Source organism: Chrysemys picta, chromosome 1 (genome assembly GCF_011386835.1).
Source record: "Chrysemys picta bellii isolate R12L10 chromosome 1, ASM1138683v2, whole genome shotgun sequence".
NCBI lineage: Eukaryota > Metazoa > Chordata > Testudines > Emydidae > Chrysemys > Chrysemys picta.
The window spans coordinates 195,773,044-195,794,586 of NC_088791.1; the positions used below are offsets into that span (position 1 = coordinate 195,773,044).

At 36.8% G+C, this 21,543-nt stretch overlaps 1 protein-coding gene across 4 annotated transcripts in view; it reads right to left on the bottom strand.

The window, feature by feature from the left end:
* Positions 1-3,144: 3,144 nt before the first annotated feature.
* BRWD1 (bromodomain and WD repeat domain containing 1) overlaps positions 3,145-21,543 on the bottom strand; it is a 104,064-nt gene continuing 85,665 nt past the window's right edge. For 2 of the 4 annotated variants that reach the window (XM_008179836.4, XM_065590693.1), the window contains 4 exons: positions 20,306-20,506; positions 18,704-19,678; positions 13,868-14,845; positions 3,145-5,199 (listed from right to left, as the gene is read on the bottom strand). In XM_008179836.4, coding sequence (XP_008178058.2) covers positions 3,992-5,199; positions 13,868-14,845; positions 18,704-19,678; positions 20,306-20,506 — 3,362 coding nt within the window. In that variant the 3' untranslated portion in view covers positions 3,145-3,991. Of the gene's footprint in view, positions 5,200-13,867; positions 14,846-18,703; positions 19,679-20,305; positions 20,507-21,543 lie in introns of those variants that run through there. The other 2 variants (XR_010600231.1, XR_010600230.1) reach the window with 2 other exon arrangements.

The following is a 21,543-nucleotide window of genomic DNA, read 5'->3' on the forward strand; positions in this document are numbered from 1 at the left end:
TTGAGCCTCGTGTCTTTTCAGAGACGTTACTGAAGAAGTCTCAGCAGGTGAGGAGATATCCTAGCTTGCCCTCCAGACTGACAAATTTAAGATCCGTGGTAGTGAGCAGCTGTCAGAACTCCTCTTCTGCTGCTTCTCCTCTTAGCACTTCTTGGGTTTTTGGCCTGCTCTTCCATAATGAGAGGAGGGACCAAACAGGAAGAATTGGGAGGCTGTTCCCTTTGGGGGAACACAACCCTGACAAATTTTGTTTCCCTAAGGGATAGGAAAGGGGATGGACAATATTTTGCTTACTGCTGCCCCAAAATAAGCTTTAGAAACTAGTATTTTAAAAAATAAAATAGGATTGTTGAATAGCCACTTGGTCTCCAGAGGCAGGGCCGAGCCCTATGGACAAATCTTAACTGTCTCCTGTGCTTGAAGAAAGAGGCACCACCCCAATGTCTCAGATTGGGGATCCAGAAAAAGCAGTATTTATTTTCTCTGTTGATATACATGCTTCTTTCATCACTATTTTAATATTAAAGTATACAAGTAGCAACAGAATAACTAGATTGACGTTCCCCCCTCAATGTCTGGATTCATAATAGATGTTCAATCTTACAGTCAATCTTGTTTTATCCAATGAATAATGCAGAACAGAGATGCAGCCTAGTGCCTCTTCTTTCACAAGGAACCTGCCAGCCAGAGAAATATTCCACAGGGTGGGTGGAAATAGCCTATTGTGGGGTACAGTATGTTGCTGCTCTGGACAGGGGGGACATCAAATCCACAAATGTATCAGTTAATGCTTGCTACTGACAACAGGGTATGCTCTAATTAGATTTGGAGGCAGAGGTGGGGTGGAAGCTGAGCACTTCCCCTATAACACACACTATGGCCCAAAGGGGGGTGTAGCACATGGGCTGGTATTAACTGGGTCCACCTCCAAGCACATTCCTACACATTGTGGACAAGTTCTGTTACTTGCCCAAGCAGCATTTCCAACATTTTTTTCTGCCCACAACTTGACACAGAACAGGATGGACTGCTGTTCCTCCCTCCCCCTCCACACTTTCCAAGCCCAAAGTTGTGTATTGTGCAACTCTCTTGCAATTGCTGAGTTACATCAATAAAGCCTTCAACAGTGCAGGGAGTTGCTTTCGGAGAATGGAGTTATGACTTAAAATAGTTAAAAATAGCCTGGTAGTTCACCTACAAATGATGTTTGTGAGAGAATAATTGTTTGCCTTTGGGAGAAAGGGATGGAAGATTGCTAAATAAGAATCAGTAGAAATAATTCCATTTACCTTTTAAATGTTTATCTTCCTGTTGTAACCAGAACCCTCCTCTACCTGCCTATACACAGAAAACTGAAATAGCACCCAGGAGCATATGATAACATAGAATAAAATATTGTTTTCTCTCAGTGATTAGGGTGTGTATAAGAGAATGATTGTCAAATATTGTAAGTGTGTAGCATCAACAATGCAAGTTGACTTATGAAAGACTGTACTTTAGACAAGCCAATTTTTCCCTCTCATGCACAGAATGAGAGCCCTTTGAATGCATCAATGGGTAGAATTTGTCCCCAACCATTTAGCTTGTTTTATGAACCTATAATTATATTTGTATACTTCCTTTGAAAGCACTATATTTGAACTTACACCAAGGTTGAAGATAAAAATCCTGACAGCCCTACTTAATTTATACAATTAGATGACAAGAATTCTGAGGCTCCCTTATATCCTCAAGTGCTCGAAATTATTACACTTCAAAAACCACTAATTACCAGCCCAATCAACCAGCCACTGAATAATGCAGCCAATTAATTTTCAGATAAAGCAAACATTTATCCCTTTTGACAGGGGCATTTCTAAACTACTAGATACAAAACACTTAAAACAGTGAACAATCTCATTAGACAATCTGGTTCATACTTTGTCATCTTTGCTTTGCTTAAGCAATTGGAGACAAAGAAAGATGAACAATTTAAACCCACAAACTTCTACAAAAATATATTGAATTAAGAGCTATATTCAAATCAGAAAAGGAACAAAATATTAGGGCACAAATGGTATCAACTAGATTTCTATTAGACTTAATACAGACTAGCTGTGCCTGTTCCCGATCCTATGGGAGCACCTAGCAAAGGATGGCTCTTCTCCCTCACAACTAGCCAAGGAAGCTCAGGAAATGTGAGGGGAGGGGAGAGAAGGGGGAGAAAAGTTGAACGCAACCACCAGTTACATCTCTGGCTTCAGTAATGGTGCAGACTGAAGCAGTCTGGGGACTGCTCCAACTTTTGCCAACCTGCTGTGGTTCTCAAGGGATGAGCTGCCAGCTAAAATAGTTGGAGTCTTAATGTTCTAGCCACTTTCCCACCCCTCAAACGAGGTGGTTAGTTACAGAACATTGAGATGTAGGATCCATCTGTGCCATATGCCCCCGGGGGACAACCCCCACAGTGGGGGAATTCCCAGGAGTTGGACTTATGGATGGCTTCCACTACCTTTGTACCACCAGAACAGTGCAAAGAGCAGAAATGTGGTAGAAAATTGATTGTAGTCCCTAGACCTTACTGAAATAGTATTTTTGATTCTTAAGTCCCAAAAGTTGGACAGCACTGATCTATGGCAGCAAAGTGAAGGGTTAAATGTTGATAGCAAAACATCTAGATTTGAACTAACTGAACGAATTTTGGGTATGAAGGGGCACCACTGGAAATAAAACTGTCATTAAGAAAAGTCTTTATGCTATCAGCAGATTCATGAACATCTTTCTTCCTGAGATTCTTACTGCACTGCCACATATAAAGCCAATGAGAAAGATTTAAATACCATTCCCCGAACACTTTGCAAATTGCATCAGAAACTGAGGCAGAACTACACATTTTAGTTTGAAAAACGTACATTAATCTCATTAACAATTGTCCAACTCCCTTTCCCTCGTATGTTATAATAAGTTCTAATTATTTTTGTTCTCAACAATGGCAACTTAAACATCAGCATGTAGGTGCTGTATGATGATAATCAGAATTTGGTGTGGTTTATCAACGTATCAACAATCTAACATAATGAGGCACTTTTAAGTTAAAAAGTTTAAATGTGAAGGAGCAGGTGGGCAACCATAGCAAAAACATCTGAAATAATATTCCGAGCCTCAAACTTTTCACCCATTTAAGAGATAAACAAGTTTTAAATACACAAATTTTAAAAAATACACAGCACATTTCTTTTCATATTATATATATATATATATAACACACACAAACCCTTAGGCCCAATCGTTCACCTGCATTTTGTGGTCTCAACTTTACAGCATTGAAGCCGCATATTAAAAATGACAGTATCACCTGTCACCAACCCCCTATTTTTCCCCAATACCATTTTTTAAAAATTGTTAAATATATCTTTTCCATTATTAGTTCTTTCAGGTTATGTATTTTCAATAGTGGTAGCACTGTACATTTTAAAGGATGTACTAATTCAAGTTATTAATGTAATAATCATTTATTACTTTTGATGTTTGTAAAGTCATCATTCACCACTATTTTTATAATGTACAGTAATAGTTGCAAGTCTGTTACTGTTGTATGAAATTTCATACAACATTAAGAGGGGTTTAAATCAGCTGTTCTTGAATGCACTTATATTGTAAGGCCCAGGTAGTAGCACATTGCAGCACCCATAATAATACTCCACATACTGCTATTAACCTGTTGCCAGGTATTTAACTTTTTTTTAAACTCTTGCTATATGTAGTAAAATACCAGTAAAGACAAAATTTTGCCCCTATAATGAGGCACATTTTGGCATCTGTGCTAAATGCTGCTGCATGGGCAGGCAAGTGCAAGTCAAAATATGAAAAGGAGAGTCATGATTTGATATTAATAACTTTTTCATAGAAAAATATAAATATATTCCCTGAAATGTAGGACAAAGAGCCAGCATTCATCATGAATCCTAGCACTATTACCATAAAAAAAGCAGACTAGCTTTTCCACTTAAGGTTATGTTCCACAATCTATGTAATCTAGACCTCTATCATCATCATCACCACCATCATCATATCTCACAGTCCTTCTACCCCCATTTCTAGTTCTTATTTTAGAACGTCGATTTGCTCTTTTATATTTGGTATAGTCCACATCGTCAGAGTCATTTTCTTGATTAAGTTTAGGGCGTTTTGTTCGCTGGGGCCTTCTGGACGGCTTAGATACATTTGAATTTGAAATTTTACCTTTTCTAATTACTTTAGTTTTTCTTTTTCTTTTCCTCTTTTTTGTTTTTGTGGTATTCCTATAGCTACTGTTACTAGAATCAGTTTCAGATTCTAAACTGGAAGAGCAATTTATACTGGCACCAGATCCAGATTTTCCAATCTTTGCAGTCTCAGAAGGAGCAGTCCGCTGACACAAAGAACTTCTTCCATCTTCCTGCTCTCCTGTTTCAGACTCTGTGTCCTTTACGGCATTCAAGAATTTTGCTTTTCTGAAAGACGTCCCAGCCTTTTGACTGGTCACCTTGGTTTTCTTACCTTTGCACTTGCCTGATTCAGAACCTGCCTCACCCTCAGAGTTGCTCACTGCATGATGTTTGCGTACAAAAGCTGACGGGTCAGAAGCTTTCTTACTGCTCCCATCCCCTGACTTACAGCTTTTGGAGTCCTCCTCTGAAAATTCTACTGTGGAATTTTTCATTTTAAGAGATGCAGCACGGACAGTTCTGTGTGGCTGCTTGTGGTCATTAATATGCATGTTCTTTTGTGTCATCTTTGTCTCTTTCTCAGATTCAGATTTTCCCCTTTCAGACTCTCTAATATATTTTCTTCTAGCAGCAGCTGAATTAGGCTGAGAGTGTGTTTTCCTGTTAGTATGTTGCTCTTTTACTTTTTCACTTTCAGACTTGAAAGTGGCATCTACCTTAGAGCTGTCCCTTAGCCTTTTCTTGGATGCAGCAGACACCGTCCGGTGAGGCAGTTTTCTATTCTTTTTTTCAGTGCACACACTTTCTGAGCTGGAGAGCTCTTCCTTTACATCACTCATCATCTTAATTTTATTAGCAGCCAAAGTAGCACTTCTGCATGGAGGTTTTTTTCCAGTAACAGTTTTGGCATTTAATGTCTCACTAGAAAACGTTGTATATTTTTTGTAGTCATTCATATATGTCCTGCTCCTGAGCACTTTTGTATTTTGTCCAATCTCCTCAGAGGTTGATTCTACAAAATAAAGATTTAAAAGTTCCTTTAAATAACTTACATTTCTATTAAAATCATATAGTTTACTCGGCACAAGCTTTACTACTAATGCTGAAATACATAGAAATCAAAGTACAGGTTATGCACTTCTCAGCTATGTGCAGTTTACTTTGGGTAATTATTTAAAATAATATCAACTATGGACATCCTTTTAACTTTCAACATTGTGCTTTTGTTTTGAGATAAAAGAGGACAGGAAGCGACATTCTTTGCTCACAATGACAGTCAATCAAAAAATCACTACTTACCTTCAAGAAGGGGAATGATTTCCAGATTCTAAATATCTATGTGTAGTGTTAAAACTATCATTCTATTGCAAAGAAGTCTCTAAAAGAAATTACACACATTTATGAACCTGTAATAAATTTTGTTCTGCTAATGCAGAGGCAGCCATTCAGAAAGCAAAGAAAGTACAAATTAAATTCTATTACCAGAAGAATTTTGATAGTTTATGCAGTTGATAAATGATCAGGGAAGTAAAAGAATTTCTTCAAACCAGACCCGAACTGTGGAACTCACTCCCACAAAAGAAATGATCACAGGCCTTAACATTTTCAGAACTGAACGCATAACTCATTTCTTCATAATAACTCTCCCTTAAATTCTTCACACTCAGTCAAATACACACACACACATGAGGTCTTATAAACGCATAATTCGGGCCATACCAAATTCACACCCATGAAACACACATTATGGACCATTAAATCTGGTCTTGTGTGCTTTTACCTATACAATACAGATTTCACAGGGGAGACCAGCATTGCTCAAATTGGGAGTCCTGACCGAAAAGGGAGTTGCCAGGTTATTTTAGGGAGGATCACGGTATTGCCACCCTTACTTCTGTGCTGCCTTCAGAGTTGGGTGACCGGAGAGTGGCAGCTGTCGGCCAGGCACCCAGCTCTGAAGGCAGTGCCCCCGCAGTGGCAGCACAGAAGGAAGGGTGGCACTACTGTACCAGGCCATCCTTACTTTTGCACTGCTGCCTGCAGAGCTGGGTTGCTGGAGCGTGGCAGCTGCTGGCTGAGGGCCCAGCTCTGCAGACAGCAGTGTAGAAGTAAGGGTGGCGATACTATACCATGCCATCCTTACTTCTGTGCTGCTGCTGATGGCGGCTCTCTCCAGCTGCCCAGCTCTGAAGGCAGGGCTACTGCCAGCAACAGCACAGAATTAAGCGTAGCAGTACCGCAACCTCCCCTACACAACTCCTTTTTGGGTCAGGACCCCTACAATGACAATACTGTGAAATTTCAGATTTAAACAGGTGAAATCATGAAATTTACAATTTTTAAAATTTTGAAATTGACCAAAATGGACCGTGAATTTGGTAGGGCCCTACTCATAATGCTATTTATTCTACAGGCTCTGAAGCAAGAAAGACAAAATATTTCTCTATTTTCATACATGGCAGGTGCTCAGATACTACAGTGAAAGGGAATAGAAAGAACAAAAACCAAAAAATCTTCCTTTTGACACACAAAACAACAGGCAGGGATGGGGTGGAATGTGAAAACTGACAACAGAAAGTACAAAACTAGTAAAGAAATGTTAAGTTTCCAAAAAGATACCAACTTAATTATGTTTAAAGTACTTGATAGTATCTAATGTTCTCTGACATGTCATGATGTGTCTGGCTTTAAAACCTAGTTTGTTTAATTTCTTTAGATATTAAAATAATATATCCAGGAAATAGAAGGGGACTGTGCTGCACTGATGGATTCCATGCTAGGATGGGATCACTGTTTATATTCATTTGGTTTAATGAAATTCCATAAAAATTGTATTAAGACTGTATATTTTATTACTGTAATTACAATACCACCTACAATCCAGAGATTAAAAACAGAAAAACTTTTGGAAAAAAACTTTAGGTTATCTATACATCACAAAACAGCAAATAAGGACAAACCCCTTTTTACCCTTCTCAGATTGTCAGAAATGTGTCATTAATGCATTTGATGCTCTGTGGATGAATCTTTTTTAAAAAAAAAATTTCTAATTTAGCCTTTGACCAGAAAGCATGTTATTACTAGAGCCTGCAAATCCACGGATATCTGCTTTGTATCTCTGGAGATCCATATCCGCAGGCCATTTTTGCGGATCGTGGATTGGATGCAGATACAACTTTTGTATCTAGAGCTCTGCAAATCTGCGGATATCCACTTTATATTCGCGGACCATTTTTGTAGATCGGATGTGGATACAAATTTTGTATCCATGCAGGGCTCTAGTTATTAAGTGCTTCATAGTCTGGTGAACATACATTCTCAGTAAGTGTTGTGTGTTCAAAACAACTTTATAAAAAAGTTGTGGTGAAAATTTTATACAGTTGCCAGGTTGACACTATAAATTTTGGTTTAATGTTTTTTCAAAATAATGTATTGGCAAATTTTCAATGTTCTGAAAAAATGAAGTTTGAAAAACACAAATGCATAGAAAGCACGACAGAAATGCTAGGTGTTGATATTTTATTAATCTTAATCCACTTAATCAGAACATCTGCTGGACGACCTGTTGTCTCCATTAAGAACTCCTGAGTAACAGCATACACTATTTTTTTTATTAGTAAAGCCGCTGCTGTCAGAGGAACTGAAGAATCTGTCGTCTCTGGACAAGCCCATTTAGGAGTTGAATGGGAGGCATTGTCTACAATGAGACAGGGACTAAGCCTGCTGCCTGCCTAGTGCCAGGAGCTGCACTGGTGGCAATATGTAGTGGCATGGAAAGAGCCAATATCACATCAGAACAGAAACCATTGAAGTTTTCACACACTGCATGTATCACAGCCATAACAGGACTCAAAGCTATTTCAAAAGACACCTAAAAATTGTATTTGGCAGAATTATCCTTATTAAATATTATTTAGTATTACTACGCTTAATTAGTTCCCTGGGAGATGTCCCAATTAAATGTAAATGCCTCAAAAAAATGTCTCCCTTCACACAAGCCAATCAAAGGAGTAGATACAGTAAATCTCCTAGTGCAGTTGCTAGAATTACCCTAAATAATGGTGCAGCCAAAACAAACAGAAATGCTTGATATTGGAAGTATTGACCCAGTAGTGCAAAGTGCAGTAATCATTTGTGATGCCATGATTTTGTTTGTGCCAGACAGGTACCCTGAAGATCCAGAGAACAGTTTGCCTGAATCACCAATTTCAGCCTGATGCTTGATGATCCAAAGAAAGAGTTCACCCTCTTCCAGTCTAGAGCAGGACAAGTAGGGACTATAAAAATGTTGACACCTCCCCTCCACCCCATCACTGATCTGTGCACTCTAACAGTGGTAAACTTGAGAACGTCCTTAATTCTTTGGTTTTGGAAAATTTGGAGCAAAGTGACTGAACAAAATAGCTGCAGCGCTTTGAAATGAATCATCATATAACCTCATTCCACAGTGTCCAGTTAGAGCTGGGTGAAATTTTTTTGGTAAATTGTAAATTCAATGAAAAATGTTTTTTCAGGGCACCTAAACTAGGTGAATTTGGGTCAAATTAGGCTAAGTTTCAGTGGAAAACAATGTAGCTTGTTCAGAGTGGAGCTGCATACTAATTTAAACTATCACATTTATATTATAACAGCCTTACATTTGTCATATTGGCTGCCTGTTTAGGAGCAGAATGGTTTAAAGCGAACACTCATCAACTTAAAATAATTACATTACTGTCTGAGTAATACCCCAAATTATTATAAATGAAAAATTTGAGAAAATAAAATTTCCCATTTTTAGTTTTACTTTGTGTATTTACCCTAAAATATTGTCAACGTTTAGTTTCACTTTTTCCTCTGCATAAAAGAATAGTATCTCCTGTATGTGTGGGATTTTCTACACAGCAATAGAGGAGATAAAAACATTTTAAAGACAGGAAAATTATAAAAGCACAGAAATGGCAGTTGTTTTCATGGGCAGATGTGGTGCCTATGGATATTTGCAACTTACATTTGAAATTTACTAGTCAGTGTCTCTTTAAATCCGCTCTACTGGTTTTTGAAGGCCTTAAGGATGCTGGCTCTGAATACATTTTGATCCCATATCTTGAACTTTGTACTATGAGGCAGAATGCTTTTACATACTACTCACAACACAGATCTTATCACATCCAAGATCAGCAGTTGATTATGCTTCAGCTGTGGTGAGCCCCCCCCCCCCCCATGCAGCATAGAACTCTTTCCATCCCTTCTCATTTTATTAAGAACAACTTTGCTTTCTAGTTTCAGACCATTCATGTTGCCCAACACATACTATCTTGTCTTTCAGTCTTTCCTTTAAAATTAGATGCCCTCACTTCATTGCTTCTATTTTAAGAGGGCAGTATTTTATTGCTTAAAGAGACACCAACTTAAAAACAACAACAACAAAAAAATCCCATAACACTGTCAGCAATTTTACTGCAATTCAATGCTTTGGCTGCTGTATCTGGGGAGGGAGGAGTGATGAATAATATATAGAATATAATTATTCCATAACAAGTATGGCCACCTTCAAGAAAAAGCTAGACATCAAGAAGCTCTATGGATAAACGCTCTCTGATTTAAATCCTTCATAATTTAATATACTAATTAGATGCATCCCTCAGGCCTGGCCATTAACAAATGTGACTCTCACTGCTGGAAAGGTTTTGCACCATTGATCCATTATTAGAAAAACTGTATTTATCGTAGCCAGTTTGATCTAGCTGTTAAAAACTGATTACTGCATTGTAAAGAAAAAATATTAAAAATAAATCGACGCATTTTAACTCAGGAAGTGTATAATTTTTTTTGAAGGATTAGCACTCTTTCATTAAGAGAGGAGACAAAATAATTCATATTTGAATTTTTGCTCTATTTAAGATATCAGAAACTGGAAGACAAATTAACATTTTGAATCCAAGAACATAAAAGTACAATACATTGAGAGCTACAATTTAACCAGAGAGTGATGGAAAAAAAGGGATATAAACCAGATATTCTTCAAGCTACAGATGACGACAGATAGGTTAAAACATCCACCTTCCATACTAATGGCAAAACAATTCCCCCTCCCACCCCAGAAAAAAAAAAATCAAAGATCAATGCTGGCCGATCTATTTTGGCACTTTTCACATTTGTCATGGTTAACAACTTTCCCACAGAAGTTTAAGAAAAAAATCTTTAACTGATCACCTTTGAACAGATAGCATTTTGCAGCTGTTTTTTGTTTTTAAAAGGAAATACATAAAGTCCTAAGTCAGGAAAATTTTACTTGGTGTTTATATCACTTCTTTCCTTACTACAACAAAATATATACATTCAAATTGGATGTAATATTTTATATAAAAATTAGAGATTTCCCTTTTACAATATTAAAAAAATGTCTTCAAAGACTTTGAAAAATAATTTTTCATGTCTCCAAAAATAGTAAGTTATATGCTGGATTCAAATATTTTCTACTTACAAAACAAGTTTCAGATAAGAGCCATTTCATACCAAAAAAATTACCGAAGGGTGCTGAAAAAAAGCCAATACTTTAAAGAGTATTAACTGAATGGAAATAAGTATCTATGGCAATGCAGCTACATATAAAGTTTAATGGGCAATCAAGGGCTCAGTGACTGTTTTGTTGCTGATCATCTACTGTACCCACCATTCTTATACATTTCATTGATGTTAGAAATCACTTTGTGTATTTGGCAGCAATTAATAAATGTTTAGATCTTAGTAGGTCAAAAAATTATTTCTTGTGGGAAATTGCCAAGATAGCAGAATTAATCACAAAACACCTTAAATGACTTTCTTCCTGAGATTCTCATCCCATGTAAACATATCCCCATAGGTCACAAAAATATATCAAAACTATCTGCCTAAGAAGGCATACAATACACATATTAAAGTGCGATAGAATCAGTTATGTGGCAACCGAGAAAAATGTATGTCAGTTTGCAAGAACAAAATGGCAACATTTTGACAATTTTGTGTTAGAAACAGAGTGATGACCCAACTCCATATCCCCTCCTCATATATTTGGTAGTTCGAAGAAATTATTTTGGTTGAAATTAATAACTGGAAAAGGGTAACTTTAACATGAAGATTTTAACTTATTATAATGCAGTTGTTAAGGGTGGTCATCTTTCCTCAGCTGTCAAGTTAGAGGTGGGAAATAATCTGGGGCCTGATTTTTAACAGTGGTGTATACAGATAGTAACCCTCTCTTCAAGACCAATCCCAGGCAAGATGGGCAGAGTAGTTTAATGTATCTTTTGCTCTTTCATTCTTAATCATGTTTGGTGTCAAGCAAACAAAAAAAATAGTTTTTAGAAGTTGAGTAAAGCAGTACATGGCATGTTACTTTAAATTCAATAACAATTTTGAGACTAGAAAAAGGGGGAAGAGAACTGCAGGAATAAGACAACAGATATAATTTACGCAAAGGTACAATATAGTCTAACAAAATATGAATATAAAATATTAAATTCTTACTTGTCCTTTATTCAGTTTAATATCTGGTGAATTATTGACCATTGCTAGCTACAGTATTATTTCATCCAGGATCTTAGAGTTACTGTAAAGACATGCCTCAATTCCCCCTCTTCCCCCCCCCCCCATTCAACCTACTGATTGCTACATGAAGTTGAAAATATATGTAGCGTGCTAACCATGAGTAAAGCTACATATGTTCTGACTTCACAAAGGGTAGACCTCTCCAGGGAAAAGACTGGTCCTTCTGCAGTATAGTTAAAAAAAGCAGTCTACAAAAAGGAGATGAAAGAGAGGGATGATATTATATTTTTTAGAAAAATATGTATATAAATTCCATGCACTACAACTCCATATGCTAGATTCAATCCCCTTTACTGGGGATTACAAGTCATGAGAATTCTCAAAGGCCTAGAACTAGTTGTAGTCCCTATGAGGATGGTATAGATGCCTCCCACTTACAATAAGTAAAAACCTACTCGCCCAATTGCTTCTGTTGCAATATTTATGGGAATTCTCTAAAATAAGGTCTGCATGGGATGTTCTTTCTGATAGTTACTTTTTGCAATCTTTTTTTGGGAGGTTGCGTGGGGGGGGGGGGGGGGGGGAGGAGAGATATAAAGTAGTTAGACACACTAGTCCCCAAAACTGTTCTATCTCCCTGACATCTTTGGAATACAGTAGTCTCGAAAAGAGAATATGCAGACTGTAAAGAGTCTTTAAAGTTGGCTAAACTATGAAAGAAGAACCAATCTCCTAAAAGAGGAAGTTGTAGTGACACACTAGTTATGGCCCAGTGAATCCCAAAGTCATTCTGATGAGCCGAGTTGTCAAAGAAAATTCCCAAACTGGAATTACATCTCAATTAGCACATGGAAGTGCATATGAAAGAATGAGAAATGGAGAAGAATAAACACTTCAGAATAGGTTGAAACTGCAGAAGCAAAATTAGGCTAATGAACATTTCTCTGAGACCATAACTTTGGGCTATTCATTATCAACTGTCTGCCAATGAGATGCTGCATATAAGAAAATCTCTGTGAAGAACCATAAGCGTGACTTAACACTTTGGTTAAAAACATGAAAAACCAGAATATCCCATGAAATTTGGAGAAACAGAGATATAGGGGACATCACTATAACTGTTGGACAAAAAGCTTTAGCATCTTAAAAAATTAAACCAGTAGTAAGAAAAAGGAGTGCATGCAGACACCAAATAAATACCAGAATATCGCTATCCTGGACACACAATGTTTTCACCTTTAAAAAAAGGTAGCAAAACATTGCCATCAAAACAAAAATTAAAATAAATAATTTTGCAGATTCCAATTTACCTCATGGAAGCAACACTATTAAAAAAATAACACCTTTCAGTCAAATAATAAAAATTATTTAAATTTAAATTAATGGCTCTTCTGTATTCAACTGCATTAATAAAGCAAATAATAATTTGGAAAAATAAAAATAGTTATCTACTTTGTAAAGGAACTGTTACTTTACTCATGATGTCAAGATCAACAGGACTAATTATAATACTGATCATGTAACAGTAACCTAGTTTTATAAAGTCTCTAGAACAAGGAACCGGTGCTAGAACAGTCCACTTCGAGATTTTGAAATCTCCAAAACTGTACGTCATAGGCAATTTTCTCACACAGCACCAATTAAAGTAATGGTCAGTATTGTGCTAGCAACATACAGACCAGTGTTCAACTGGTTTTGAAAACTGTTACTCCGAGCAGTAACATTCCAGTCCAGACTGAAATACTGCCCCAAAATAAAACATTTTGTTATCAGTTGCTACATATTGCTACATGGACCAGCAAATGCAATTTGAAATATGACAAGGACAGTCACAGGATTATGTTTTTCACAGAAAAATATAAATGTTTTCCCTGAATCTCATGACAAAGAACAGCCATCATTCATCATGAATTCTAATGATATTACCACAAAAGTGGAATAGATTTCCCTCCATTATGTTCTGTAATCTCTCAGTTCGAGCACACTGTCTAGACCTCTATCATCATACATTACAGTCTTTCTACCCTGATTTCTAGTTCTGATTTTAGAGCGTTGAGGAGCTCTTTTATATTTTGTATAGTCCAAATCCTCCCAGTCATCATCATCCATATTAATCCTACGTTGTTTCCTCTGTCTAGACAATATCATAGATTTAGATGCTTTAAAATTACCTTTTCTAATGACTTTTGTTTTTCCTTTCCTTTTCCTTTTTTTTGTGTTTGTGGCATTGCTATAGTTACTGCTATTGGAATCAGTATCAAATTCTAAATTAGAAGAGCAATTGAAACTGGCATCAGGTCCCGATTTTGAGCTCCCTGCAGTTCCAGAAGGTCCCATTCTCTCTGACGCAGACCGTCTTCCATTCTCCCTCACTTCGGTTTCAGACTCTGCTCTGTTCTTCAAATCACTCAAGGCTTTTGATTTCTTGAAAAGAGTTGCAGACTTTTGATTGGTCATCTTCTTAATTCTTCTACCATTCCACCTGCCTGACAAAGAATCTGCCTCATCCTCAGAGTTGCTCACGGCATGCTGTGTGTGTGCAGAAGTTGACTGGTCGGACACCTTTTGACTGCTCCCATCCCCTGACTTATGGCTTTTGGAGTCCTCCTCTGAGAATTCTGTGGAATTTTTAATTTTAGGAGATGCAGCACAGACCGTCCTGTGTGGTTGTTTATGGCCATTGCTTTGCCTATTTTTTGGTGCCATTTTTGCACCTATTTCAGAATCTGAACTTTTATCTTCAGATTCACTAATATATTTTCTTCTAGCATATGAACCAGCCTGCGAAAGCATTTTCCGCTTAATATACTGTTCTTTTAGTTCTTTTTCACTTTCAGACTTTAAACCTGTGTCATCTTCAAAGCCATCCAATAACAATTTCCTGGCTGCAGCAGAGGCACTGCGGTGGGGCAGTTTTCTGTTCTTGCTTCCAATGCCAATACTTTCTGAGCTAGAGATCTCTTCCTCCACATCACTCATTAGTCTTAATTTACTGGCAGCCACAGTAGCACTTCTGCGTGGAATTCTTCTGCGACCATCATCTTTGTCATTCACTATTTTGTAAACCCCCTTTGAATATTCTGAGTCACTCCCATATAACCTTTTCCTGGTAGCTCTTCTGCTGTGTCCATTCTCTTGCGAGAAAGACCCTATAATATAAAAAATAAAAATGATTTAAATATTGGTTAAATTAAAACAATTAAATGACAAATTTATGACAAATATTTTAAAGCAGAACAAGAGCCATTTATATTATAGTACTAACAATGTACAACCCCAAATAGTACTGGAGAACAGCTCACATTGTGTGTTTAAAAAAGGTGATTAAAACATCTGTATTTTTATTTTATAATAGGAAGGGCAATTCAAACATATTACATGTTATATTCAGTAGAGTGCAATTAGGGTTTTGGCCAACTATCATTCCACCTATGATTTTTATGATCTCTGAATTACATGCCCTGAGAAGTCCATCTCCCCATCCCCATTTTAAGAATGCACCTGCAAGAAAAAATATTTTTTGTTTATTTGTTTTGTTGCAGTTTGGTTGATCTGTTCTTGGCACAAGACCAGATATGGGACAAGGGCCATTCATAGATGGCTTTCAAACACCTTTGCATTCCCCTAATCCTTGGGCCATCAGTCCCCAGTGCATGAGCACAACTCCAGGCTGCTCTTCTTATTCCTGGCTCTCCATGGCTCCAAATGCTTGTCCAATAGCCAGGAATCGCTGGAGAATATCCTGGATATGCACCTTTCCCTCTGACATGTTCTGTGCTGTGGCTGCGTAGGTGGTGCTACAACAGTTTTAGGTCACCTGGATATGTGCTGAGATAAGGGTAGTCCTTTTACCAACTTTGGTAAGCTGGTTTTATACTTGCTTTGACCCAGAGTGATGCAAAACCATCAGAATGGATCAGAGCCCTAAAAAATTACCATGATATCTGTGGCAACAGAAAGCTGTGGGTGACCACTGTATTAAGTCTGTTAAATAAAAGCCCCAAAATTAAAACAAAGGAATTAAGAAATGAATCTAAAAAGTAGAAAAAAATTCTATACTACTAGTATTCTAGAACGCCAAAAACTTGTTTTATTTAATCCAAAAAATTCACAAAATGCCTAATTCAGATTTGGCGAGGAAGATGTAATGATAAAGGGACACTGTATCTGGTCAACTTCAGCCCAAACTTTGTTTTGCAAATATATGCTTTTACCAAACTTATAAGCAAAGGAAATATTTCAGTGTTTTAAAAAACCCCAGATGATTAAGTCATTTTTGTAGCAATAATTATTTTACATTTACGAAAGATACTGTATGATTAGTTAGGAAATGCTAGCTGACATCAGGGTCTGACTAAATTTTATAGAAAATTTAAGTTAAAGCAACATTAAGGCTGCCTATGAAGCACTCAGTCAGGACACCCCAAAATAAAGGTTACCTTTTTTCACAGGGCCCCCATCTTCATTTAGTGAGCAGGTAGGGATTCAACATTTATTTATAAACTTACTTGTTAGAAGCAAAAAGTAATAGTGTACACAATATAAAATGCTGGCGGTCAACAAAAAAGATTTTCTCTATGCAAATACATTTAATTTAATTTAAAAATACAAATATTTAATGAGTTTTGCTCAGTCAAATGAGTACACATCTCTGCCTCACTTGCTGTTGTACACAAATCCAACCTGCATATTGAGGGCCAAATATTATTTTATTCAAAGTCATTTATACATATATTAATGTAAATTCAGAGTAGAGTTAATTGATTTCAGCTGATTTACTCCTAATTTACACCACTGTAACTGCAAACACAATTTGAGCTAGATTACAGGAACCTGAAGGAAATCTATGGACATAATAGTAAGTGATCATCAGGGATCCTAGTTTTCCATGATAAAAAAACCCAAAAATCTGTATTTTTCAATTAGTAAAATGAAACGCTGAACTTTTCCCCTAGCCACAATATACAGTGGAATCCCATTTATCCGATCTAACTGGGGCCAGATCAGATAATCTAAAATTTGGATAACCCAGAGACTGGGCAAAAAGCTTCAGCTGCAAGCCCCACTGCCTGGTGCTGACAACCAACAGCACCAGTTCAGTTAATATGGAGAGCCAGACAATGGAGGCTCACATAAATGGGGTTCTACTGTACATATATTTTTATTTTTTCACAAAATGTAAAAACTAAAGATTCTCTGTAAAAACACAAATTTCATGTTTTTCCTGTGGCAAAAGGATTTCTAAAATCCCTGGTGATCATAAAGTTTAAATTATTTTTCTGAGGCAAATATAAAAACATGACATTTCTTGACTTGAGCACTTCACTTTGCAATCTCTGAATTCTCTTATCTTATGTTTTCTTTAGGAAATATGCTAGAAAAAGGAAATAATTCAAATATTACTTTCATTATATGCCTAGATACACAACTTGGCCAGACTGCGCAAAAATGCCTAACATGAGAGCTGGTCTACAGAGTTTGTGCGCCAATTTACATAAATCAGTTTAAAAACAAACGTACTTGAATTGATGCAACTCCCTAGTGTGAACACAGTCATATTGATGTAAATGTGTTTTGCTTACAATTATAAATTTAATTTAAATTGAAGCAGAAATTGTGTGTAGACAAGCCCCGATACGGGGTTTGCAAGAAATTTGAACATCTCACTGAATGAAGCGGGACTTCTCTGGAAACCACAGAAACCTTATTAAATACCCAAGATGACATAGGGGGGCATCATATTACTTATTTCTATTCAAAATTTTATGTGAATGCATTAACAGCCCTTTTACCTTATATTTCCAAGAGTTATTTTTAAAAATATTGTTATTAAAAATGTACAATGCCTGCACATTTAAAAAAAATTGTGATAATCTGAGCTAATCAGAACACTTACTTTAAAGTACACCTCCAATATAAGGCCCACGGGTAACATTGTGAAAAGCATCTAACTGAGAAAGTTTTTAGGTCACTGAAGTGCTTTTGAAAATGTTACCCTATAATCAGTATTTCTCAATGACCAGTCCATGGACTGGTGCTGATCCTTGAGACTTCCCTGACAGAGTTTAGGAAGGCAGCGTCCCTGGTATCAAAAAGGGTGAGAAACACTGCCCTATAGCCATGCAAAATTTCTACTTTCTTCCCAAAACAACTGGAGCTGTTTAAAAACAGGACCTTGTAATTTTTTTTAAATCTATCCATCCATCCATTTGTTAAAAGAATAGGGGAAGCATTTTCCCACCTCCAGACTACTTATTCTCAAAAACTGCAGAAATGCCTTTTCTCACATTTATAAAAACAGGACCACACTCAAGTAGAAACCAGCCTGAAAGGTGAAAATTTCACCAGGTTGTAAGAAACGAAAATGGTCTTTCAGAAAAGAAACACTCAGGTAACTGTAACAGTGGCCGTGTGCTATATACTCCAGCTATAGTTATCATGAGGATATTCAAGAACAATCTTGAACACACATATTTATCGATTCTTGAATGCACAAGTTATCAAAGGCAGTATCTCAGTCACCCACAACACTCCATATTCTACTAGTGAACTGTCTCCAGTGAAACCATTTGTAAACTTACTGGATGAAATTCAGACTTAAATATGTTCCACAAATGAAGCATATTTTGTCATCTGTGCTAAATATTGCAATGTGGACAGAAAATACAAGTTAAAAATCAACACTATAATAGTATAGTTGCATTAATAGTTTCATATAAATATACTTCCAGAATAGTTAGACAAACACTCACCATTCATCAAGAGATCTAGTGCCATGAGGAAGGGAAATAATTTTCCTCTGAAAAATTATATTGACCACTGCCCAATTTTAACAGCATATACCTTTATACTTCTATCTTTGTCACACTTTACAATATTCCTACACATGCTTCCTTCAGAATGTCAAGGAACTCATTTTGTGGAGTCCAAATCTTCCTAATAACCACCAATCCTACATTTTAATTTAGTCAATATCAGATTTAGATACATTAAGTTTTTAAACGTACCTTTTTTAGTGACTTCCCTTTTCCTCCTTTTTTTGTTTATGGCATCACTATAGTTACTATTATTGGTATCAGTTTCAGATGCTAAATTAGAAGAGCAATTGAAACTAGCATCAGGTCCAGATTTTGAGCTCCCTGGAGTCCCAGAAGTTTCCATGCTCTCTGACACAGAACTTCTTCCATTCTCCTTCACTTCTGTTTCAGACTCTGCTGTGTCCTCTAAGTCACTCAAGACTTTTGCTTTTTTGAAAGGAGTTGCAGGCTTTTGACTTGTCACCTTCTTGATTTTTCTACCATTCCACCTGCCTGACTCAGAATCTTCCTCATCCTCAGAGTTGCTCACTGCATGCTGTTTGTGTGCAGAAGTTGACTGGCTGGACACTTTCTGACTGCTCCCATCCTCTGACTTATGGCTTTTGGAGTCGTCCTCTGAAAATTCTACTGTTGGATTTTTAATTTTAGGAGATGCAGCACAGACCGTCCTCTGTGGTGGTTTTTTGCTATTGCTTTGCCTATTTTTGTGTGCCATTCTTGTATCAGTTTCAGAATCTGAACTTCCAACTTCAGATTCACTAATATATTTTCTTCTAGCAGCAGATGAACCAGGTTGAGAAAGTTTTTTCTTCCTCGCATACTGTTCTTTTAGTTCTTTTTCACTTTCAGACTTTAAACCTGTCTCATCATCAGAACCGTCCAATAGCAGTTTCCTGGCTGCAGCAGAAGCATTGCGGTGGGGCAGTTTTCTGTTCTTGCTTGCAATGCCAACACTTTCTGAACTGGAGATCTCTTCCTCCACATCACTCATCAGCCTTAATTTATTAGCAGCCACAGTAGCACTTCTGCGCGGAATTTTTCTATGTCTACCAGTTTTGTTACTCAATGATTCACAAGCCACTGCTGAAGTATTTTCAGAGTCACTTCTATATAGCCTTTTCCTGGCAGTTTTTCTGATATTTCCATTCTCCTGAGAATCTGATCCTGTAAAATATAGAATTGCTGTCAATTTTAAATACAAGGACACCCATTTATGTTAAATTAAATTTCCTGTAAAGTCAAACAAGTTCAACTCATAGGCACAAACTGAAATTGAAGTACAAATGTAGTAGTAGCTGCAACTTACATGGAACATTTTATTTAACTAGAAAATAAAGGTAACACTCTCATTCTTCACAAATCTAAAAGATGAGCATTCCCCGTGTCTTGAAGCTTGTTTTATTTGTATTTAAACCATCATTACTAGTATCGGTTGTACTCAATTTCTTTTTTTGAATTAAAAACAAGGGAGTTGCAAAACCTTCATCCTCACTGTTTGACTATCTCTTTGCCTTACTCGTAACTTCCTTCAGTATGGATTCCTTCAATGCTAATGTTAATCGTTTCACCAGAGGAGACCGTAAGATTCTGAGAAAAGTCTTACAGCAACAGTATCGATACAAGTGCCATGCCACTACGCTAGCCTCAGTCATGTATTCAAGATGTTAACATACAGTTTTAACTTTTCAAAGTGTTATTAACATGAACTTAATTGCACCACATATATTTACCACTGAATATGCATTTTCTTATGTTATTGGCCATTCACAGAAAATGCTGATTGAATCTTACCCATTTGCTTTCTTTGAGCTGCTCTATTTCTGGTTACCCTAAAGCTGCTGTTCTTTGCTCTGGATATACCATTGTGTAATACTGGGGATGCAAGAGCCATAGAGCTCTCTTTACTTTCCTCTGAGCTACTTGACGAAGAAGAGGAAGAAGATCCTGATGAGGAGGCAGAGGAAGAAGCTGAAGAGCCTTCTATTTCACTTTCTGGTTAAAAAAAAAAAAAGAATTTAGAATTCTAAGTAGGAACACAGCAAGTTAATGACCTTGAAAATTAATTAGTAGGTGTAATTTGCTGTTTTACACTTTACAGAATGTTTCTTACACATATCGCTTCCATATAATTCGTTTCACAGTGTATTATTTATAGACGACAGGAAGGCATACATTATACCAGTGACACCTATAGTGATAGCTGCCTTACATTTTCCATTGTGAGACAGTTTTCAGTTGCTCATAACTTTGCCAAACTTTACGAGGGCTGAATTTTTTCATGCTGCATTGTCCGGTGGCATTTTCTCTCTCTCTCTCTTTTTTAAAAAAGGTTCAGCTAAAAATGTTCAGCTATTTTCAAGGAAGGCTTTGCAATGTTAATAAAATTGTGGTGGCTTCTTTAAGAGTTTAGCACCCTTATGCTTTGGAATAAGAATGTGATATGAGACGGGGTAGTCTTCGTGTGTTTGTTGCATAGGCAACATTAATTCCAGCACTTCCTTTCATCTGAGTGCATAACTTTGAAATCTTAATATCCTTTTTGCATAGTGTTTTGTGCACAATACACACACACGCAATGTTAAATATAAGTCATATTTATGTGTTAAATGTACTGATACGGCAAGTTCAAAGTGTTCATCATAAGCACTGTTTGCTAAGATTGTTTGAGACTTCAAGGTTCCATTTTCACATTTAGCAGATTTTTAAAGCAGCAAATGAGGATGACAGGACCATTTTTCTCCCTTCTCACCCCTCAACAAGCCATTTAGCTCTGTGATGACTCCTCACGTGAAACTGAGTACAGGCACACAGACTATCCAACAGGATTGAAAGATGGTGTACAAGTCTGCTTCTTTGGTTATAAATATATTTTTACCTGTAAGTTTCCTCTACTGCAGGCTTTTCACTAATAAAAGCTGAAACTAAAGAAATGTATTGGGTTCTATACAACTTTAAAACAGAAGAATTCTATACTTAACATGCAAACAGCATGAAAACACAAGATGTTATTACAAAACATTCATAGTTAT